Genomic DNA, 24594 nt, shown 5'->3' with positions numbered 1-24594 from the left:
ACCAGCAATGTGCTTCCCTTGCGGCGTTTCATGATAGCGATAACCCAACGCAGCGGCAGCACACCCGGCTAAATGCTATATTTGTTTGTGCGCGGAACACTTGGGATCAGCGCAATCACGACACGCAAGCGGGCATGTCACGTGGTACTTTTTAAAGCGAAAGCTTTACCTGCCGCGAACTTGCGATTACGCCGTGGCGGTGCTCCGAGGAGGCGCATGACATCACAACGCGCGCCACGCCACGGATATTTCTCTCTCTCTCCCTTCCTAGTCACTACTGCGCATGCGCCAATAGTAGCACCGAGCCGCAGGTGTTCCGCCGCTGCGCAGCGCCGCGCCTTTCCGTTGCCGCCGTTTGGTCTGACGTCACACCGCGTTCCTCGTCGTTGCGCTCGTCTCCGCTCGCTTCGCCAGCTGCGTCGCACGCCTGATAACATGTCGGAGGATTGAAAAGGAGAGCTCGCGTGCGCCGCAACCACAGTTAAGGCGGCAGTATGGACGGCGACAATTCTGATAAGCAGGAGGAGGCCTGGAATCGACATTGGAACGAGATGAAGAGGAAACGAATCGCCCAGGAAACAGACCAACAGCGCGCCGAACGACTGGCTAAACGCCGCAACATAGTTAGACAAGCAGACTAACCTGGACTTGCAATCAAGATTAACCAAGACTAACCATGCTATGCCTTAGCTTTCGCTACGCGTATCCTGGCATAGCCGAGCTAAGCCAGGAATTTAATTTCATAATAGCGTTATAGTTCTGTAATTAGTCGAATGTAATAATAATTATTATACTCTTTTACTAGCATGTCTGCAGCTGATTGGTATAGTACTGCCAAACCTAAAGCAATACTAAGTTTGCTATCTTTTTGAATATTTTACAACTGTTGTTTATATTTTTACTTATACACTGTACAGGAGGTCCCATTACAGTCTTTGACCTCGGGACCTCCTCCTGTATATTGTCCCCTTGTACTATATCTTGTCTATTAATAATGAAACCTCATTCATTCATTCAAGCCACTGCAAATTTTTTTAAATGTATTTCGCGGGCATCCGCAGTAAGCTGAAAACCACTCAGACATAATAGATAGAAAGACAGAAACTGTTTATTCGGACATTTTGCAAACCGCTCTGCAACTTTCTAATTGGAATTTCTTTCCTTGCTTCGTTGCCTCAGAAGTGGTTAATTAATATTGAGCAATTATCTAATTAAGCAAAATGCAAAAAATAGCGTGACACACTACATACAAAAGTGAGCAATATGCATTTGGTCACGTCGTCTTGGAGTGCATCGGCGTATTCTTAAACTCTGGCTAAAGTTAGCTGAAACACTCTGTATACGAACAAGTAAGCCAAGTGTCAACTATTTAGAAAGTCGCAGACGAAGCATTTGCACGTGCGTAAGCGTTCGTTCTCTAAAGATCGCCTCTACTGAAGAATGACAAGAAAGTTACTTCGAACTCAAGTGCGCGCTTAGCGCCTAATGGACTCTCCGAATGGTTGTTATGAGTAAAAATTTAAAAAGAAGCAATCAAATGCAACAGCGACTGTAAAAAAAAAAATTGTTATATTGAATGGCTGCTTCGCGTTTATAAGAACACTTCGCCATTTTGTGGCACCTGTGCCATCGTCTTGGCGGTCTGTCAAACGTGGCTGGTGTAATTTCTCACCGACCCTTGTTGCGCACAGGCGGCCTTGAGAAGTCATGTCCGGCAGACGTACCTGTACTCCCAAAATTTCTCGTTCATCTTGTCGAACGGCGTCTCCCCAGTGAAGATGCTCCACCGCCACTTGTCCAGCAGGTATCCGAACGGCAAGAAGGCAATTTTGCTGAGCGCCGACATAAGCAAGATGTCAATGGAATCTGGAGACAGGAGACTGACATCAAAAGGAGGCAAAGCTGGCGTGCTGTTGCGCTTGTTCTGCGATGCGCGCCGCACTCGCGAAAGGATATTACAAAACACAATGCAGAACGCGAACGGTGACTGCAGAACAAAGAGATACGTGAACAAGTGCCACGGCTGCGATTTTGTAGCGATGCCTTTTCCGATGCTATTCCTTTTCGCGCTCGTCTCGCTTCGTCAGCGGTCAGAGTAACACTCCGCCCGCGTTATCGACGGGATCAGTCGGGCGTGAGCGGTGAATGATAAAAGTCGCATAGAATCGAGCGTAATGCGTGGCTACAAAATCGCAGCCAAGGACTGACGAACGCAGTCCTTCTTTGAAACCAGGATTGAACACGGACGTTCAGCCAATAGAAGCAGCGAGAACGACTACTCACTGTATTTATCCGTTGATTTCATCAAGTTCAGCTTCTCGTAATGCGATTTGGTGGCAACCGACAGGCCTATCAGGTCTCCGACAGCTTCGTGGAAACCTGCACAGAATGAAAAGTTACGCTAGTATTTTCGCTTTATGATCTACCTTAATGAAGCTGTCTTACAACCTCCGAAGAGGAAGATTTTGCATATCCTTAGGGAACTCTTCTGATGGGACATCATCAAACCCGAGTCATAGTCAAAAAAGACCCAGGCGTTTCTGTTTATCAAATTATACTGTCAGGACCTCTTTTGAGCAAGCAGATTAATTAGGAATGTATCATATTATTATAGTTGGATTTTTTTAACTCCACTAATTTTGCCTTGCTTTGAGGAATAGTTACGCCAGAAATCGCAGCTTTTTCAGGTGTGGGCACACCTGCTATTTCTTTTCATTATAAAAATGCTTACGACATAAATGGACCCGCATATTTATTACTTCACTGTTGATGACTGAAGGGACGTCAACTTGTCTATTTTTTCTACCGTTCTTGATTGCACTATTCACTCGCCGTGGTGGTTACGTGGCTATATTGTTCTGCTTAGCAGAATAAGGTGGCGCGTTCGATTCCCGGCAGTAGCGGCTCGTTCGATTGCTCATATATTTGACATTGGTAGGTTAGCCTGAACGGAAGAAAAAAAAATGAGCACATTACAGGAGGTTGAAGTGAACAGCATCTCTTTCTTTCCAAATGGAAATTAAAAAAAAATGCAATTATTTTTACTGCGAACGACGGCCTTCATCGCTATGCATGAACTAAATATGAAGGCAGATGTTCCGCTCCACTCTTACGACACCATTCTTAACCCGATCTTACAAAAAAATTTACTAGCGCTTATCACTCGGGGACCTATCTAGCCGAGGTAGTGAGTTCAACTTTTTTCGATTCCTAAAGTCAAACTTGGTTTCAATTAGGTCCTCTTGAAACTTGAGAACGCAGACAGACAGACAGACAGACAGACAGACAGACAGACAGACAGACAGACAGACAGACAGACAGACAGACAGACAGAGATACAGACAGACAGACAGACAGACAGACAGACAGACAGACAGACAGACAGACAGACAGACAGACAGACAGACAGACAGACAGACAGACAGAGATACAGACAGACAGAGATACAGACAGACAGACAGACAGACAGACAGACAGACAGACAGACAGACAGACAGACAGACAGACAGACAGACAGACAGACAGACAGACAGATAGATAGATAGATAGATAGATAGATAGATAGATAGATAGATAGATAGATAGATAGATGTTTTAATGGATAGAAAGGCCGGAAGAGCTTGTCTTTAGCGTGCTGCTCCTGACCGAGGTAAAATAAGTGTAGTGGCGGGGAAGGAGCGAGTTAGATGGCAGGTGACAATGGTCAACTTATCTGCGCACAACCAAAATCTACTCCAACGTAAAGGCGCGGGAGATAGATGGTTTTATATAATATGTAATGTCGCTGCCTCTCGATGCCCCAACTAGCCCAAGCAACCACCCTAGCCCCAAGTAAATATATTAACAATGCCTTTAAGGTTAAATATAAGCGGTAACATACGTAAGGCGCTAACGAGGCACGCGAAACAGACGTAAATGGCAAAGGTACTGCCCTGTACCTACTTCAAGATTTTGCAGATCCTTCATCTATAGACCTAATCGCTTAACCGACGACAATACATCGCGAGAGGGCAGTATCGTGTTTACCATTGCGTTATACTGTACGCATTGAAGTGCCAGCTACGAGGGCGAATCAGAAAGTATGTCCCCTCTTTTTTTATTAGTCAAAGTAAGGTACATACAGGTAATTACAAATATATGTGCTGTTCTACGTACCTTACACTATTATTCCACATAGTCCCCGCACTGGTTCAGACATTTGCCGCGTCGCAGCACTAAACTTGAGATGCCCCTGTCGTCAGTCAGTGACGCACGCGGCCTCCCCGAACGCCCATTGTCGTAGAAGTCTTCACGGCCTTCTGCGGACTCGCAACACCACCGCTTCACGCTTCTCAAAGCGAGACACCTTTCCGCATACGTGGACTGCATTTCCGTGGAGATTTCGATGGGCGTTCGTCCCTTGCTTCATAGGAAACAAGTCCCACTTCGTTGCTGGTACGTCGTGGACGTGTGGAGCACAACCGCCATCTTCAACAACTAACAGCAGCGCCGTGCCGCGGAGCTACCGGCAGATAAGGCCAGGCGGGTCCAAGAAAGGCCCACCGCTGAGAATGGATATGTTGACTTCGCATTTACAGCCGTAAGAGAGAGAGAGAGAGAAAGCAAGGACAGGAAAGGCAGGGAGGTCAACCAGAAGAGCACCCTGTTTGCTACCCTACACTGTGGGTGGGAGAAAGGGGAATAGAAAGATGAAAAAAGGTAGAGAGTAAGCACTGAGTGCGTGTGGGAGGGACACCATACACAGGGTGTTGCGTTTCGCCTGCGACACGTGGTTTTGCCGGCGCGACTGCGGCGGGGCGGCAGACATTTTGGCCCGATCGTCGTCGCCGCAACACTCATCGGCAGGTGTTTCCAGGCGCGACTGCGGCGATGCGACCGAAAAGGATCACCCTCTCATTCCAGTCATTGTGCCCGAAACAGGCGATGCCAAAGCAGGGACCATCCTCTCATTCCAGTCATTGTGCCCGAAACAGGCGATGCCAAAGCAGGGACCATCCTCTCATTCCAGTCATTGTGCCCGAAACAGGCGATGCCAAAACAGGGACCATCCTCTCATTACAGTCATTGTGCCCGACCGGCAGCGCTACAACAGGGTGCTACGAGATCGTGCTCGACAGGGTGCTACGAGATCGTGCTCGTCATGGTGCTACGGCATCGCTACGACAGTGTGCGTCACCATTAGCCCATTGTACATTCACGTGCTCGTCTTTTGAGGGGTTCCTTCTTGCCCTCAACTGCGAGAGTATAAAAACAGCTGCCCCCGGACGCAAAAGAGAGGGCTCCGATTTCTTCTGTTGAGTGAAGTGCTCTCCCGTCTCTCTACTTCGGTCAACCTGACCGCCAACTCTTTGCGATGTTAAAATAAACAAGTTGTTTTGTTGTTACCAGTCGACTCATGCTTTGCCGGGACCTTCGGATGCTTCCAGTTGTACCCCAGGCCGCCAGGCCAACGCTACCCTTGGGGCTTGCGACCCAGGTACAACCACGGGCGTCAGCGCCGAGTTCCCAACAGATCGTACCAGCAGTCCGATCCAAACATCTGGTTGGCAGCGGTGAGATCGCCTCCGACTTCAAACAACTGTCTGCCAGCGGTGAGATCGCGACAACGGAGGCCAGCAGCGAAGAGATGCAGTTGACTGTATGCTGAGCAGCTCAACGACGATCCGGGAGCAGTGCAACGAGCCCTGTGTGATGACTGGTTGCCTGCAGCGGAACGACTGCGCTGGACTCTTGGCTGCGAGGTTTGGTGAGTGCGGGACTTTCTTCTTCTGAGCTTTGCCAGGCTTTTGTTAGTGTCAGAAACAGAGCTGGTAATTGTGGTTGTCGTTGCTGCCGGGTTAGTTTGCGGCAAGACAATAGTAAGCAGTAGAGAAAGCAGCATTCAGAGCAGCCATGGATTTGAAGTCGTTGCGCAAACCGAAATTGTTGGAGCTTGCAAGAGAGTTGGGTCTGGATGTCTCAGACAAACTAAGAAAACCAGAACTGATAAAGGCTATTCTTGAGTTAGAGGCTGAGGATGACGAGCTGTCGGAATGCCTTGAGACCATTGAAGAGAGAGAGACTGCAAAAAGACAAGAGCGCGAACTTAAAGAGCAAAAAGAAAAAGAAGAGCGCGAACGTAAAGAACAGAAAGAGCGAGAGCAACAAGAGAAAAAAGAAGAGCGTGACCGTCAACACGCTTTGGAAATGAAGCGTCTCGAGATAGAGATGGAACGCGCTCGTAATGGAAGTCAGGCACACGGTGCAGGAGAACGAGTATTGTTCAAAATGACTGACCTGATGCGGCCGTTTAAGCTTGGAGAGGACATTGGTTTGTTCCTGGTTAACTTTGAGCGAACGTGCGAGAAGCAGGGGTTCTCTCGAGAAACGTGGCCACAGCGCTTGCTCACTTTGTTACCAGGCGAGGCGGCCGACGTAGTCGCTCGCTTGGATAGAGAGGAAGCAGAGGATTTCGACAAAGTAAAATCGAGTCTGCTAAAAAAGTACCGGCTGTCTGCGGAGGCGTTCCGTCGGAAGTTTCGGGAAAATGAGAAAGGCAAAAGTGAGTCATATACAGAGTTTGCGTATAGGCTTATGTCGAACATGCAGGAGTGGCTCAAAGAAGAGAAAGCGTTTGGTGACCACGATAAAGTTCTGCAGTGTTTCGGGCTAGAACAGTTTTATAGTCGGTTACCGGAGAACGTGCGATACTGGGTCTTGGATAGGCCAGACGTTTGTACGGTGGCTAAAGCCGCTGAGCTAGCCGAGGAGTTTGTGACGCGTCGGGCTCGCGGAGCTAAGGACGGTCAAAAGGGTGAATTTGGCTCGAAGTTTGAGAGGCCGAAGTTCACACCCATGAGAGCAAAGGGGAACACGCGTAGTGCGGATGCGAGTGGAAGCAGTGCGACCGAACCTAAGGAGACGGCGGCAGCCGAAGCCGAACGCAGAAAGCGGTTCGAGATGAGGCAAGCGCGCGTTTGTTATACGTGCCAGAAGCCGGGTCACTTTTCGGCGCAGTGTCCGGAAACAACACCAAAAGTTGTTTTTTTTTCAATAGGCAGCACTGACGAGAACATGAAGCTTCTCGAGCCTTACATGCGAGACCTCCTCGTGAACGGGAAAGAGTGCCGAGTGCTTCGCGATTCCGCAGCAACGATGGATGTAGTTCACCCGTCTTACGTAGAACCCCATATGTTCACGGGCGAGTGCGCATGGATCAAGCAAGCCGTGGAAGCTCATAGCGTGTGTCTGCCGGTAGCAAAAGTGCTTATTGAAGGACCTTTCGGAGCGCTTGAGACGGAGGCGGCAGTGTCATCTATGCTGCCCCCCCAGTACCCGTACCTATTTTCAAACAGGTCCGATCACCTCCTGCGCGAGAAGGGGCTTTTGTTTGGTGAAGCTAGTGTTCAGGCCTTAACCAGATCGAAGGTTCGGGAGCTCGCTGCAAAGGCGGTAGTTGCGGGGCCGACGTTATCAAACAACGAAAAAGGGTCAGAGGCGCAGCAAGCTGATATTCAGAGCACGCCCGAACTGAATAAAATTGAGTCTGTAGCGTTGAAGGCGCCAGATACTGGAGAGGAAAATCCCGATTCGGGAAAGTTAGAAGAGCTATCTACTGATTTGCTCATCGCGCCTACGTCAGACGGACTTGATAGGTTGCTAAAAGTCAGCCGGTCGGCTTTGATAGCCGAGCAAAAAAAGGATGGCAGCCTGGAAAACGTGCGCTGCAATGTCAAAGAAGGTATCGCCAGGAAAACTGCGCGTTTTGTGGAAAGAGGTGGAGTCCTGTACCGGAAGTATCTAGACCGAAGAGGAGTGGAGTTCGATCAGCTGATCGTGCCTCAATGCTATCGTCAGGATCTGTTGCGCTTGTCGCATGGGGGTTCGTGGTCCGGACACCTAGGAGTTAAGAAAACTAAGGACCGTCTCTTGCAAGAGTACTATTGGCCAGGGTGTTTTCGGGACGCAGACCATTTCGTGAGGACATGTGACACTTGTCAGCGGGTGGGCAAACCAGGGGACAAATCGAGGGCGCCGTTGAAATTGGTACCTATCATTACGGAGCCTTTTAGACGGCTCGTTATTGATACTGTGGGACCTCTGCCGGTAACAGCCACGGGGTACAGACACATTTTGACTGTGATCTGCCCAGCGACAAAGTTCCCTGAAGCAGTGCCGCTTAAAGAACTCAGCTCAGTTGAGATAGTTAATGCACTACTGTCCATATTTGCGCGAGTTGGTTTTCCTGCGGAAATCCAATCAGATCAGGGCACAGTGTTTACTAGCGCTTTGACGACAACTTTTCTCGAAAGGTGTGGGGTAAAGCTGTTACACAGCTCAGTGTACCACCCACAGTCGAATTCCGTTGAGAAGCTCCACTCCGTCATGAAGCGCGTGTTGAGAGCGTTGTGTTTTGAACATCGAACTGACTGGGAGCTGTGTCTGCCTGGGGTGATGTTTGCTTTAAGGACCGCGCCGCATGCGGCTACGGGGTTTTCGCCAGCTGAACTGGTGTACGGTCGCTCGCTTCGATCTCCGCTTCGCATGCTTCGAGAATCGTGGGAAGGTAGGGGCGACGACCCAGTCGTGGTGGAGTACGTGCTTAAGCTCCTCGAACGCTTAAGAAGGGCACAGGAGTTGTCAGGTGAAGCAATGACAAAGGCCCAGCAGAGGGCCAAGGTTTATTATGATCGGACAGCCAGGGCCCGTCGTTTTGAGGTTGGCGATGAGGTCATGATATTGCGCACATCGCTAAACAACAAACTAGACGTGCAGTGGGAGGGCCCAGCGCGAATTGTTCAGAAACTGTCGGACGTTAACTACGTGGTAAGTCTGCCAGGAAAGCGGAAAGCACAGCAAGTTTACCACTGTAATCTGCTCAAACCTTATAGACAAAGGGAAGCAGTGGTGTGCATGATGGTAAACGTTCCTAAAGAGCTTCCGGTCGAGCTTCCGGGACTAGGCTCAGTGACGAACAGGGAAGACACCGGTCAAGTCATTAGTGACCTTATCAGTAAAGCACCGCTGTCGCCTGAGCAGAAAACCGAACTACACCACCTATTACAAGAGTTTCAAGGTCTGTTCTCTGAGAGGCCTGGTAGGACTTCGGTACTTACTCATGATATAGAACTTACCTCCCCAGAGCCAGTACGATCCAAGGCGTATCGGGTGTCACCCCGCCAGAGCGATATTATGGAGGCTGAGGTAAAGAAAATGCTACAGCTCGGTGTTATTGAGGCAGGTGAGAGTGATTATACCTCCCCTTTGATTTTAGTTGAGGTACCGGGCAAGGAACCTCGTCCTTGCGTCGACTACCGCAGGCTTAATTCCATCACTAAGGATCAAATTTATCCGATCCCTAACATCGAGGAGCGCCTTGAGAAAGTTAGTAGCGCTCAGTTTATTTCCACCCTAGATCTTGTCAGGGGTTATTGGCAGGTTCCACTTACAGAAGAGGCTAGTAGGTATGCGGCGTTCATTTCACCAATGGGGACATTCCGTCCTAAAGTGTTGAGTTTTGGTTTGAAGAACGCGCCATACTGTTTTTCAAGTCTCATGGATAAAGTGTTGCGGGGACAGCAAGAATTCGCTTTACCGTATCTAGACGACGTAGCGATATTCTCCGCATCCTGGTCTGAGCATATGACACACTTGCGGGCAGTGCTAACCCGCCTGCGCGAAGCAGGCTTGACAGTAAAGGCTCCTAAGTGCCAGTTAGCACAGGCCGAGGTTGTCTACCTCGGTCACGTGATTGGTCAGGGTCGTCGCCGCCCCTCTGAAATAAAAGTGGCCGCTGTGCGAGACTTTCCGCAACCGCGCACAAAGACCGATATTCGGTCGTTCTTAGGTGTCGCCGGCTACTATCAGAGGTACATCCCTAGGTACTCTGATATCGCGGCTCCCCTGACGGATGCTCTAAGAAAGACAGAGCCTCAAACAGTCGTCTGGGACGAGACAAAGGAAAGAGCTTTTAGCGCCCTAAAGAGTGCCCTAACAAGCCAGCCTGTGCTACGATCGCCAGACTATACAAAAGGGTTCATTGTTCAGTGCGATGCTAGTGAGCGAGGCATGGGCGTTGTACTGTGCCAACGGGAAAATGGAGAAGTAGAACGCCCCGTCCTGTATGCTAGTCGTAAGCTGACCAGTCGTGAGCAGGCGTATAGCGCCACCGAGAAAGAGTGTGCGTGTCTCGTGTGGGCCGTTCAGAAATTGTCATGCTATCTAGCCGGCTCGAGGTTTATCATTGAGACGGATCACTGCCCTCTCCAATGGCTGCAGACCATCTCTCCCAAAAATGGCCGCCTCCTGCGCTGGAGCCTCGCTTTACAACAATATTCCTTTGAGGTGCGTTACAAAAAGGGGAGTCTCAACGGTAACGCCGATGGCTTAAGTCGAAGCCCCTAACGTAGGAATCAGCCTCAAAATTGTTTGTTACTGATGTTTTTTTTCCTGAGGCAGGATTTTTTTTAACATATTGCTTTTGTTTAGTGTTTCAAAGTGATGATATGCTTTCTAGTGCAAGTTTTCAATTTGTGGACGCGTTCTGAGTGATGCTAGACTACTGTAAGGAACTAGGCAGTGGTATAAAAAGGGGAAAGAGCCTGGCAGGGCTTAGTGAGGGTTGTGCCGTGCTTGCTGACTGAGCGGTTGAGTTTCAGCGTAGTTCTAACGCTTACCGGGAACGAGAACAAAAATGTGAACTCTCCCGAAGTCACTTTGCAGTGTCCCGTGCGAACCTGATCAAGAGAACGAGGCCTTCTCTGTGCGCTGCGCTCAAGAAACGTCGAGGGACGCCCGACTTCGGTTATGAGCATCATCGAGCGACATCCCTTCAGCCAGCGGATGCAGTCCCCTGTCCATCGGGATCTCCTTCCCCCGGCGGGGCGGTCTATTGCGTTTCGCCTGCGACACGTGGTTTTGCCGGCGCGACTGCGGCGGGGCGGCAGACATTTTGGCCCGATCGTCGTCGCCGCAACACTCATCGGCAGGTGTTTCCAGGCGCGACTGCGGCGATGCGACCGAAAAGGATCACCCTCTCATTCCAGTCATTGTGCCCGAAACAGGCGATGCCAAAGCAGGGACCATCCTCTCATTCCAGTCATTGTGCCCGAAACAGGCGATGCCAAAGCAGGGACCATCCTCTCATTCCAGTCATTGTGCCCGAAACAGGCGATGCCAAAGCAGGGACCATCCTCTCATTACAGTCATTGTGCCCGACCGGCAGCGCTACAACAGGGTGCTACGAGATCGTGCTCGACAGGGTGCTACGAGATCGTGCTCGTCATGGTGCTACGGCATCGCTACGACAGTGTGCGTCACCATTAGCCCATTGTACATTCACGTGCTCGTCTTTTGAGGGGTTCCTTCTTGCCCTCAACTGCGAGAGTATAAAAACAGCTGCCCCCGGACGCAAAAGAGAGGGCTCCGATTTCTTCTGTTGAGTGAAGTGCTCTCCCGTCTCTCTACTTCGGTCAACCTGACCGCCAACTCTTTGCGATGTTAAAATAAACAAGTTGTTTTGTTGTTACCAGTCGACTCATGCTTTGCCGGGACCTTCGGATGCTTCCAGTTGTACCCCAGGCCGCCAGGCCAACGCTACCCTTGGGGCTTGCGACCCAGGTACAACCACGGGCGTCAGCGCCGAGTTCCCAACAGATCGTACCAGCAGTCCGATCCAAACAAGGGACACTATAAACGGTCTCTTAAGCCGGTGCACTTCAAGTATTTCACTAGTGCACGAATCGCTTTTCGTGCCAGTGACGGGTGTGGTCACGGTGCGAGTATCTTTGACTCGGTGAACAGTCTCGAGTCCAGTCGGTGTAAGGTTGCCCTCAGAGACAGGCGTTGGACATCGTAGCGAGGGCAGGTTTGACTAAAGAAAAATAGTGGCAAATACTTTCTGATTCGCGCTCGTATATCAATGGTCTGAGCTTTTAAACATCAGTCTATGCTTATCAGAAAAAACAAAACAAAAAAAAAACGCCATCGCAGTTTTAAATCTGACGCAATGAAGGAAGATAAACGTGCGAGACGAGACAAACCTTCGTTGGCTCCCTCGCGCAGCAGGACATGCAGGTGCTTGTACAGCATGTAGTACTGGACGTGTCCCATCTCGTGGTGGACAGTGCGCAGGTCCTCCGCGCTCGGGTCGGTGCACATCTTGATCCTAGAATCGGAAAGCCGCGGCAAAATTTTCAGTTGTACTAGTAGAGACTGCACTGTTAAAAAAAACAACGTATCTGTTCGTTTTGATGCAGCATTGAGAACTGCGCACTAAGCTCGACAATTTTTCTATACTAGGTATCTATTGCCCTATAAAAAAGCATGGTCCAGATCTGTGAAGAGCTCTAAGTACTAATGACAAGACCCCAATGGGTTTTCGTCCCGTTGTCTGTACTCAAATGGTCGCATTTGTGTGGCGCAGGCGCCCGCATCACATCACGGTACGCTTGTTCCTTTCCTACTCTCCCTCTCACTCCCCCCCCCCCCCCTTCCTGTGGAGCACAGTCACTCTTCATCATCATCATCAGCCTAGTTACGCCCACTGCAGGGCAAAGGCCTCTCCCATACTTCTCCAACTACCCCGGTCATGTACTAATTGAGGCCATGTTGTCCCTGCAAACGTCTTAATGTCATCCGCCCACCTAACTTTCTGTCGCCCCCTGCTACGCATCCCTTCCCTTGGAATCCAGTCCGTAACCCTTAGTGACCATCGGTTATCTTCCCTCCTCATTACATGTCCGGCCCATGCCCATTTCTTTTTCTTGATTTCAACTAAGATGTCGTTTACCCGCGTTTGTTGCCTCACCCAATCTGCTCTTTTCTTATCCCTTAACGTTACACCCATCATTCTTCTTTCCATAGCTCGTTGCGTCGTCCTCAATTTCAGCAGAACCCTTTTCGTAAGCCTCCAGGTTTCTGCCCCATATGTGAGTACTGGTAACACACAGCTGTTATACACTTTCCTTTTGAGGGATAGTGGCAACCTGCTGTTCATGATTTGAGAATGCCTGCCAAACGCACCCCAGCCCATTCTTATTCTTCTGGTTATTTCAGTCTCATGATCCGGATCCGTGGTCACTACCTGCCCTAAGTAGATGTATTCCCTTACCACTTCCAGTGCTTCGCTACCTATTGTAAACTGCTGTTCTCTTCCGAGACTGTTAAACAATACTTTAGTTTTCTGCAGATTAATTTTCAGACCCACCCCTCTGCTTTGCCTCTCCAGGTCAGTGAGCATGCATTGCAATTGGTCTCCTGAGTTACTAAGCAAGGCAATATCATCAACGAATCGCAAGTTGCTAAGGTATTCTCCATCAACTTTTATCCCCAATTCTTCCCACTCCAGGCCTCTGAATACCTCCTGTAAACATGCTGTGAATAGCATTGGAGATATCGTATCTCCCTGTCTGACGCCTTTCTTTATAGGGATTTTGTTGCTTTCTTTGTGGAGGACTACGGTGGCTGTGGAGCCGCTATAGATATCTTCCAGTATCTTTACATATGGCTCATCTACACCCTGATTCCGTAATGCCTCCATGACTGCTGAGGTTTCAACTGAATCAAACGCTTTCTCGTAATCAATGAAAGCTATATATAAGGGTTGGTTATACTCTGCACATTTCTCTATCACTTGATTGATAGTGTGAATATGGTCTATTGTTGAGTAGCCTTTACGGAATCCTGCCTGGTCCTTTGGTTGACAGAAGTCTAAGGCGTTCCTGATCCTATTTGCGATTACCTTAGTAAATACTTTGTAGGCAACGGACAGTAAGCTGATCTGTCTATAGTTTTTCAAGTCTTTGGCGTCCCCTTTCTTATGGATTAGGATTATGTTAGCGTACTTCCAAGACTCCGGTACGCTCGAGGTTATGAGGCATTGCGTATACAGGGTGGCCAGTTTCTCTAGAACAATCTGACCACCATCCTTCAACAGATCTGCTGTTACCTGATCCTCCCCAGCTGCCTTCCCCCTTTGCATAGCTCCTAAGGCTTTCTTTACTTCTTCTGGCATTACCTGTGGGATTTCGAATTCCTCTAGGCTATTCTCTCTTCCACTATCGTCGTGGGTGCCACTGGTACTGTATAAATCTCTATAGAACTCCTCAGCCACTCGAACTATCTCATCCATATTAGTAACGATATTGCCGGCTTTGTCTCTTAACACACACATCTGATTCTTGCCTATTCCTAGTTTCTTCTTCACTGTTTTTAGGCTTCCTCCGTTCCTGAGAGCCTGTTCAATTGTATCCATATTATAGTTCCTGATGTCCGCTGTCTTACGCTTGTTGATTAACTTCGAAAGTTCTGCCAGTTCTATTCTAGCTGTAGGGTTAGAGGCTTTCATACATTGGCGTTTCTTGATCAGATCCTTCGTCTCCCGCGATAGCTTACTGGTTTCCTGTCTAACGGCGTTACCACCGACTTCTATTGCGCACTCCTTAATGGTGCCCATGAGATTGTCGTTCATTGCTTCAACACTAAGGTCCTCTTCCTGAGTTAAAGCCGAATACCTGTTCTGTAGCTTGATCCGGAATTCCTCTAGTTTCCCTCTTACCGCTAACTCATTGATTGGCTTCTTGTGTACCAGTTTCTTCCGTTCCCTCCTCAAGTCTAGGCTAATTCGAGTTCTTACCATCCTATGGTCACTGCAGCGTACCTTGCCGAGCACGTCTACATCTTGTATGATGCCAGGGTTCGCGCAGAGTATGAAGTCTATTTCATTTCTAGTCTCACCATTCGGGCTCCTCCACGTCCACTTTCGACTAACCCGCTTGCGGAAAAAGGTGTTCATTATCCGCATATTATTCTGTTCTGCAAACTCTACTAATAATTCTCCTCTGCTATTCCTAGAGCCTATGCCATATTTCCCCACTGACTTGTCTCCAGCCTGCTTCTTGCCTACCCTGGCATTGAAGTCGCCCATCAGTATAGTGTATTTTGTTTTGACTTTACCCATCGCCGATTCCACGTCTTCATAAAAGCTTTCGACTTCCTGGTCATCATGACACATGTAGGGGCATAGACTTGTACCACCTTCAATTTGTACCTCTTATTAAGTTTCACAACAAGACCTGCCACCCTCTCGTTAATGCTATAGAATTCCTGCATGTTACCAGCTATTTCCTTATTAATCAGGAATCCGACTCCTAGTTCTCGTCTCTCCGCTAAGCCCCGGTAACACAGTACATGCCCGCTTTTTAGCACTGTATATGCTTTTTTTGTCCTCCTAACCTCACTGAGCCCTATTATATACCATTTACTACCCTCTAATTCCTCCAATAACACTGCTAGACTCGCCTCACTAGATAGCGTTCTAACGTTAAACGTTGCCAGGTTCAGATTCCAATGGCGGCCTGTCACTCTTAAGTGCGCGCAATAGCAGTAAAACTCAAGCGCGAACACTCCAATATAAAAATAGACACCGAACAGGTACTCAAACATAAACTAAAGAAATTTGTAGCAGTGTAATCTTCTAAAAAATGATTATGAACAACTTGAACAGCTGCAGTAATGATATAAAATGTAACTAAGGCACTTCAAGAAGTCTCCTGCCTCAACACTGTGTGAAAGGAAACGTTCTTGTTTCCAAGATTTCTTTCGAAGCAAAGGGCTGATGTGGCGGCGCAGCTTACCCATGGTTACTGTATCAAGTACGAGCGACGTCCGAATCGATCTTTCCGCAAAATGCTACCGCCGCCAAATCTCAAAGGCTATGCCTGGATTTTCTAAAGTCCTTGCAGCTTCCCACGAAAGGTACGACTTTAGTGCAACTCTTCTCGACGGCTATTGTTTTGTCAAGAATTACCATTTCTTTTGTTGTTGTTTTCTTTTTGTTTTGCTTCTTCAGTTCGCATTCGAAACAGTGCGCTTTCAGAGAAGGCAGGGAAACGTTGCTATACATGGTCATTGCAGCGATAAGCAACGTGGCTGTACTGCATACCCGTGGAAATTTATACGTATCACAGGTTTCAATGAGATATCTTCCGAGCGAAGCTATGCAGAGCCATGATGGGGAAAAAAAAACGCACCACGATGCAACAGATAGCAAAAAAAAAAAGAAGGAAGAAGAAATCAGCCCACTATAGCGACCTAGAGCCCAATTTTCGGCGAAGCTGATTCTTTTCGAGCTGGATCAAGTTTTAAATGTCTGCAGTTAAACTACACATCTTAAAACTTTGCACGTATGTGGCCCATTACGTAAACCATGCCATTTCCTGCAATTTTATACGTGATGTCATATTTCGTTCTCGAGGACACCGAAAAGAAATGCGCGTAATGCTTGGAAAATCTACATGCAATAGATAAGCTACAAGCAATAGACTTTAGCACGCCCATAAGCCATGACGTGCTCGCCTGCTGCCCTCCCCTAGCTATAGGGTAACCAACAAAATGCTTTCCTTGTTAACATTCCTTCACTCTCCCATTCTTTTCTCCTCCCCTCACGTGTCCCGAGTGTTGCCTGAGTTCCGTGAAGCAACCCAAGTAAGCTTTGAATCCATACTAACTTGCCCGTCCTTCAGTAACCGTGCAACCAATTCACCATCTTTATTCTTGTACATCGTCAGCATGTTTCATGTCGGATGCGCGTATGTTCACACGGTGCTTCACTCTCAGACACGCGCTGATACTTTGCCCATCCCAGCGATAGACGTAGCTACAAAGGGTGCGGCTTCGTACCTGAAATCGTCGCCGTCATACATGTTCCAGGCGGATGCGTGGCACTGAATGTCCCTGTCGGTCGGCTTTGTGATGATGGACTTCTTCCAAAACGTGTCCGTCATCTTGTCGAGGCCTAAGCTCGCGAAGAAGTCGTCGGCCGCGCGGAACATCATCGTGGCATTCCATTTCTGCAAAATGGGCGAAACCAAGTGAGTGAATACATTCAGAAGCGATCTGCAGTGCAGCGTCATTACTGGAAGCGGCAATGAGGGAGCTGACTGGATAGATTTTCGGGCCCGCCAACAGCGCATGTCGAGATCTCGTCTCTGTAGAAAGGGTTAACCGTGGTGAGTGATCGCGAGTACTCGACAGAGTAGTCACAAAACTGATAAAATTCCTTTATCGGGTTCTTTATGAGCAACCGAGCATATATAGAAGTCTTAAACAGACATTAACGCTGACTTCCAATACACGGCCTGCAGCGGGTTTTATAATTCGCAGCAGCAGGAGTTACTTTTTCGCGTGTTCATTGGGTGCGTAACCTGTTTTGTAGTAGTCGTCTTTGTATAAACGCCGTGCTCCGATCTGCTGCACAGATGTGGAGGCGTTGATTCAACGCCAAACTCTAAGCAGATATCTCTTGCACGCGACAACTTCAACTGACATTCAGTTTTGAGCATCGCGTTTTCATGGTGACACATTATGATCTGCGGATACATGAGCGCGATCCGAGACGTCACTCTCAGATTAATTTAGCTTCTCAGCAACGGCACCCACCTCAACTTTTCCCCATAGTCAGTGCCAATTTGAGATTAGATTTATAAATCCTGAAAACTGGGCCAATGTGGATTTCCGGTAATTTGGGTATTCCGCAAGAACTGCTCCGGAGGAATCGTTCATGCTGTGTGAGCTAAGTGCGGCGTCATGTACTATACTTCGGTGACGATGAGCTTCCAGCCAGCCTACATTATTGTAACAAACACAAATCAACTGTAGTGGCCGGAGCAGGTGCATCAGCGGTAGGCTTTTTGTTGTTGGATATTCGATATGTGCCACAAAATAGCGAAATATATTCTTAAATTGAACATATCAGATGTATGCGGACTAGCTAAAGAGAGAGATAGGAGGGAGGAAGGGAACTTAACGAGACTGAGTCCAGTTTGCTGCCCTACACGTGGGCAGGGGGAGGGGGAAGTGAAAGAAACAGAGAGAGAGAACACGTGAGTCTGTATCACACACTCACATGCAGTAAGCTAGGTGCAGGATGTCTACAGTCGGGTACTCAAGTCTGTTGCCTACAAGTACTGAGGAAGCACTCGAATGGTTTTCTGGGTTGATGAACTGTGATGCCAGGCCCTCAAGAGTTTTGCTTGTGCAAATGGCCTATCGTCCAGTCGGTACTAGCTAAAGGAAACTGAGATGCTCATTTCTCAAAAGTCACTCGGTTGCATCTTCAGTTTCATCGGAATACAATACAACTGTTTGTCACTATTAACAATGTAGCCCCAAGAACGCACTGGTTAAACGTGTCGACGACACGACAAGATAGCTCGAAAACATCAAACAGCGTTCGGCCGTCTTTTCTGGCTTACCCGGGCTTTGCTCACTGTAAGACTGAGATGTGTAGCATTCAATATGTGCAGCTCACCAAGCGAACTTAGCATAATTCTTTTCGAGACGTATGTCGTCATACTGCCGTGCTATGGGGACAGGCAAAGGCAAAGTCGACGAGATATTGCGCTACACAAGACACAGGGCTTGTACCGACCTGCTCCACCATTGTCTTTGAGATGTCGAGGGGTTTCTCTTCCGTTGTGAGGTGAGGGTAAAGTGTGCCCCACTCTTGCGCCCACATGTTTCCTGCACGTCAGAAGAAAAAAAAAAGAAGTCAGTGACGAGCAGCTAGAAAACACCAATAGCTCCGTAAAAGAACGTGCTAAGAACAACTCTTGTTCGCCATGGAAGCAGCTATTGTGAAGTCGTGATGAAATAGAGTTTTGCGTTATTTGTATTACATAGCATCATTTTTTTATTTGTCTCCTTAAAGTGGACTGTAACGTCAGATGACCTGACGAAAAAGAAAGAGAACATGATAGCTAGTGACTATTTAAAAATGAATGTTGTTCATGTTCAGTTATCTTTACGAGTATGTAGCGTGCAGTATGATTCACTTTGTATAGAAGTTGTCTGTTGCTATCACTTGAATTCGTAATTGCTGATAACGTGTCTTACACACAAAAGAAACTAAAAAAAAATAATACATTAGTAATTCATTAAGATGCTATTGACTTCATGCGCTAATGTGAATGTTGCTGCTTTAATTAGAGATTTTCCCCCTTCTCCATTGAGGTGCCTCGGCGTTGTTGTTGCGCCTCGAACAATCTAGCCTCACTGACGATTGCCTGTTAAGGTAAACGGACGTATTAGCGCAAGCTCATGGGCCAGCTGGTGCATGATGAACTTGAAAAAGCGGGTGCCAGCGTAACACAAAGCACGCGCAAACAAGGAAAAATTGGAGGACGCTTAAGCTTCGCCTTCAAGAGTGGAACGCGACAGCGTTCCCATCGACCCGCCAAGGGGTGTAAGACAATGCGCTACGGCGTAGGGATCACTTACGAGGCGCCCCGCATCGGACTTTGCGGCCACCTATCACACGGAGAGCGTCGAGCAACGCAGCGTTCGGCGCGGCAACGAAACGTGCGCCTGAGCAAACGGAACGAACCAAAGAACTCGGTGTCTCGGAGGGGGAAACGATCTACGCCAGCCAAACGTCGTGATCGGCACGGGCAGAGAGATAGATAGATAGTGATCTAAAGAAAGGAACGGCGCTTGATTCTGCAACCCGCGTGGGAGCACGGCGAAGCGTCGTCAGGGGAGAGGGAGTCGGAGCCGCGACGCGCCTGGCACCGGTCCGCGCACAGCCCCAATGCGCGCATGGCGCGCCACCTGTCGGGGCAGCGCCGTACATTGAGAGGAGGGGGTCTTCTGTGTTTGCCGCAAGATGGCTCTGCGTGTGCGGTAAGCGCAGAAGAAATGTAGCGGAAACTTACTTCGCTCCTCGTGTAAATGCGACTTCTGTAAGTTACATGCTCATAATTACCGATATAGACCGCAGTATAACTTTCTACGGCACGTTTTTAAGGCAGCACCGCGTTCACTAGAAGCGCGTTTGTACCGATTTCAAGCGTCGAACTCGTGGCTGAGTGGCAATAAAGAAAAAAAAAAAAACTCGTGGCTGAGTGGTAGCTACTCCGTCTCACACTCCGGAGACCCTGGTTCGATTCCCACCCAGCCCATCTTGGAAGATGCTTTTTATTTATGAAGTGCCTGCCGTGATTTATCGCTCACGGCCAACGCCGCGGACGCCGACGCCGACACCGACGCCGACGACACCGGCTTTTCTGCGACACGAGCTCCTTAACGCTATCGCGTTAAAAGGCGTTAGGCACGGACGGACGCTGGACTTTCAACTGTACCTTATTGGAATTCACATCGCCCTCACATAACCTCCGACGCGTGCGCATCTTCAACTCCTCCCAAGACATATATGTGCATAGGTAACACCTCGAAAGTACATTACCCTGCGAAAACAGCCGACGCATGCGCAACTTCTACTCCTTCCAAGACCTGTGCATCAATGTCAGTTTTTTTTTTATTAACCGTGTCGACCGTCCGTGTTATCGTCTGTGTCTGACGCGTTTTCCTTGTGTGCTGCGCGTCCTTTGTGTTTCGCTGGTACCCCCGTTTTTCAAGTTGAAAAACACGTAGTTGCTTAGGATAAGTATTCACCCACGACGGAAATGGGGGCCTAGATCCCAATCAGTGGCAAAATCGGATACTGGTTTCCCCGTTGACCGGAGTTCAACGGCCAAACAGTGATTGATTCATGACTAAGTGGATAGCGAAGCCGTCTAACTGATACTTAAGTACGTTGACGGATACAGTGGAAAACTAATATCGCCACCTTAATCTTTCGCCGTTGGGTCATGGACGTCTGCGGACTGAAGGATTGGGAGCTTGGTTACTTGATTCAGTTTAACGTCCCAAGAAGCACAGTGGCTACGAAAGATGGCGCGTAGAACTGTCCAGGAATAAGTTTGATCGCCTGCTTTTTCTTTCTTTAATGCGCACAAAGCATATAGTATACGAGCGTTTTTGAATTTCTAGAAGTGCGATGACTGTAATCGAACCGCTGAATTTGTATACACAGCGGCAGATCGAGGGCCATAGCTACTGATTCGCCGGAGCAGATAATTTGGAACTTTCTCAATTCATAGAGACCTCCATTGTTGGGTCTGGTACTTATGTTCAATTTACAAATAGGCATTTCAGCAACGTGCTTCTGAAGCATAACTCTGCTGTGAGGCAAAGCCTATAAGGTTTATAGATCAACATGTCTGCAGAATGAGCGACTTCTATAAGCACTTACCTAAGAGATGGGCTGGTATGGTGCCGTCCTCAGGCAGGCGTCCTGGGTAGATCTCCCTGAGCCTCATTCGCACGTAAGCGTGCAACTTTTTGTAAAGAGGAGAGAGCTCTTCCCATAGTTTATCTACTATTTCCGTCATGTTTTCTGTCTCATAATCGCTGAGCCAGGCGCTCTTTAGGTTGTCGTAACCTGCGATTCGGCAGACAAAACGAACAGTTCGCGGCATAAAATAACAGTGACTCCGGAAGTGACCATCGTGTAACATCAAACTTGAGTTGAATTCTGGCGTCTTACGTGCCAAGACCACGATTTGATTGCGAGCCACGCCGTAGTGAGGGGGGAGTCCAGATTAATTTTGACCACCAGGGGATCCTTAACGGGCTCCAAACGCACAAAACACACAGGCGTTTTTTGTCGTTTTTTTTTTTTTTTGCATTTCGCCCCCATCGAGATGCGGCCACCGCGGCCGGGATTTGATCCTGCGACCTCGTGCTTAGCAGCCCAACCCCGTATAGCCACGGAGACACCGCGGCTGGTACAGCAAACTTCTACAAAATGAGGATGACAGTGCCACGTTTGCGCGTCAAACGTCCGAGAGGCTTCCTACGTATACTTAAATTGCAGCGTGCACGAATAGTGTTCACCCTGTCCCTCATTCCTCTTTCCATTCCTCATTTCCCTTATCCCTAATGTACCACACCGGACGCCCGTCCGATTGACCTCCCCGCCTTTCCTATCCTAGTGTTTTCGCTCTCTCCACTATGTATTCGAGTAATTTCACTAATTTACCGGCGAAATGCAGACACACAATTCCGTTACGGTCTCTCTTCAGGGTCATATATCCGTGACTCGAGTGATTACTTGCTAATCTGTGCCTGAGTTATTGCATGCTTTTTTTTAGACAAGGAAGAAATAGTTTTTATCGCACAAAACGCGGAAGGAACGAAGAGGGCGACAGGTGACTTCCTTAATTCCACGTTTTTGCGCACTAAAAAGTATTCTTTTTTTTCGTGAATGTTGTACCAACCAGCACAAGCAGCCATTATTTTTGCATGCATATCAGAATACGGGCAGCTGACATTATCTTAAGCTTTTGCTTCGATGAACTTATGTATGTTATGGGCGGTTTCTTTAGCGTGGCATAAGACATTTGCTTTGAATTAAATGATACATTTTATCTGCTCGAACTGAGTTAAATGACTACAAAACTAAAATCTACCGGCTAATGTAGCTAATGTTTAGCCCAGGTGTGTAGCAACCAATGGAGTTAACAGTGCACTAAATAGCCAGGACAACGAGAGAGAAAGTGAAAAAAAAATGAATTAGGAAGCAGCAGAAAAGTCCATCTGATGCTAACCTACCTAGGCTGCTACTTTGCATCAGAAAAAAAAAGTAGAAGAGAAGGTGAGCGAAATAATTTTATGAAGAGTGACGATGAGGATATAGCCGCTTGAATAAATATTTTCACTTCACAGGTGGAGTAAACAGCGTCGAGCAAAACCCGTGCTGCGCAGGGAAGAAGGTAATGCGCAAATTACTCTTGCAAGTAGATAGAATTGAGTGCGGCGGCCGAAATCTGAGTAAGGCCCCTTCAGATAGCGGTCACCTTTCGAGCTGAGAGTATTAGTAAACGCCTGCCATTCTCTAGCATCATAGTTCGGTTACCGTTTCACGTATGTCCCAACTATATACCACAATTGGGAGATTGCCCATGTCGGAGCAGATGCGCCTATCATTTGGCAAGGCCAGGCACAGTCACCGACTGCGAAAATAGGTGAATTACCTTGATGGAGGGAAGTGCTGCGGCATTCGAAAAGGCATAATAGCATACTAAGTAAGCCTGTGAAGACGTCTATGGCGGCTGCTTGGTGCAGACTAGTGCTGTATTTATCGCGTTTTGCATAGTCGCACTGACGAGACGGTTACTACCGGGACCGGAGAATCGCAAGAGAAGTATGCCTTCATTTACGGCGTTTATCGCAGCTCTACCGGCAAGACCGCTTCCCCACAGTCCTATGCAGAGCCCAGGTATGCACTCGTACTGAATACAATAAACATTTAATTCAGCAAGAATATTTACAACCGCGACGCCAAGAGCCGAGAAATAACGAGTTAATCTTTATCGCCATTCAATTATTTGATGGGCTGGCTTTGACTCACTAATTACAAGACCACACCATCCTCAGCACGCTTTTTGATTATACTCTCTCTCTCTGGTGGAGCAGGTTTAACCAAACTGAAGGTCCGTGAGAGAAACCGCAGTAAATAATCAAAAATGAAAAGAAAAATATTCTTCGGCTCTAATGACACGTAGTTTAGTCTCCACTGGAAGGAAGATTAAGGTGCCAAGTAATGTCTTTTGTCAAATAAGTTTACCCTATCTGAACACTAAGAAAGCACTGCTGGCCAAGGTTGGCACCGATGGTGGAGCTCAGGTCGGGCTTTCCGGAATTTTCCGCGCAAATGAATGGTGTTGAAGACAAAATTGACCATTGTTTTGTCGCTTTCAACTTGTTGCATACGATGAAGCCTTTTTGTTGGAAGCGCACAGAAGTATCTAGATATAGCAATTGGGATTGTTATAAAAGTGAAGTCAAACTGAGAACTTCCTTATTTCAAATTGAAAAGAAAGTTCAAGGATCGCATTGTACTCACCGTCTAGAGACGCTCCTTCATTGGCTAGCGTGATGTACGGAATAAAGTACTCCTTTATAGCAGGACCTACAGCGTTGTGCCATGCAAGCCAAGTTTCAAGTAGTTTGTCGTAGTTGCCGACTTCCTTCATAATCCGCGTGAGGTCTGCAAACAATACGGGAGCAAATTCAGAAAACTCATCAGGTCTACTGGTGTCGAGCACAAGGAACTCTAATGACGCACTTGCAATGTTTTCTCTATAACCAAGACTATGACTAAGCATGAATGATTTCGATAGTCACTTCAAGCCTCGATCTTCCTGTGAACTTCTCTATCTTGTTTCGATAATCACTGGTAACGCTAAAAGGACCGGTGTACGAGAATTAGTGTCTTGAAAATTTAGGGTAACGACACAACGCTCACAAATGCCGCACGAACAGTCTCCCTGTGAAGTGACGGGTGGCTGTGCGCCGCGGCCGCATCTGTGGTTGCCTCGCGTACCCGGGATCCCGCTGGACATCGTTCATTCAAAGCTACGACGAATGAGATGGACATTGTTTCTCGCTCTCCTTGGCGTGAGAGCACCAGTCTAGGTCGGGGTATGAGTGCTACGCGCCAGGCTTTGTTAAGCGTTATGAATTCATTCAGTACTTCACGAAGCAATGTACACCAGGCCTCTCACTTAAAATCCTGAACACCTAAGGTATCAAGGAATCTCCTCTGGTGAAGAGGGGTATTTTGCTGCCTGAGATTACTTGAAGAGGTTCACATCACTTGCATGAGGTACCGCAATACACAGCTACTCAGCAAAAATTAATTGCCCGTTTAGCTCTTCGCCTAAAGGTAGTTGTTTTAAATCACGAGTCATTGAGTTCGCATGGCACACTGTT

The 24594-nt window shown here is 48.0% G+C and overlaps 1 protein-coding gene across 1 annotated transcript in view; it reads right to left on the bottom strand.

Annotated features, from left to right (window-relative positions):
• The window catches only part of LOC142583233 (angiotensin-converting enzyme-like), a 99974-nt gene that overhangs the window by 18420 nt on the left and 56960 nt on the right, over positions 1 to 24594 (bottom strand). Inside the window, exons 5-11 of the mRNA XM_075693605.1 lie at positions 23726 to 23869; positions 21071 to 21259; positions 18410 to 18501; positions 16660 to 16829; positions 12021 to 12145; positions 2284 to 2379; positions 1725 to 1866 (exon numbers count right to left, since the gene is read on the bottom strand). Of these exons, the coding sequence (XP_075549720.1) occupies positions 1725 to 1866; positions 2284 to 2379; positions 12021 to 12145; positions 16660 to 16829; positions 18410 to 18501; positions 21071 to 21259; positions 23726 to 23869 (958 nt within the window). The remainder of the gene's footprint in view (positions 1 to 1724; positions 1867 to 2283; positions 2380 to 12020; positions 12146 to 16659; positions 16830 to 18409; positions 18502 to 21070; positions 21260 to 23725; positions 23870 to 24594) is intronic.

Source organism: Dermacentor variabilis, chromosome 5 (genome assembly GCF_050947875.1).
Source record: "Dermacentor variabilis isolate Ectoservices chromosome 5, ASM5094787v1, whole genome shotgun sequence".
In the NCBI taxonomy this organism is placed as follows: domain Eukaryota; kingdom Metazoa; phylum Arthropoda; class Arachnida; order Ixodida; family Ixodidae; genus Dermacentor; species Dermacentor variabilis.
Note: the sequence above shows the minus strand (reverse complement) of the source record. Positions and strands in the feature narration are given on the sequence as shown.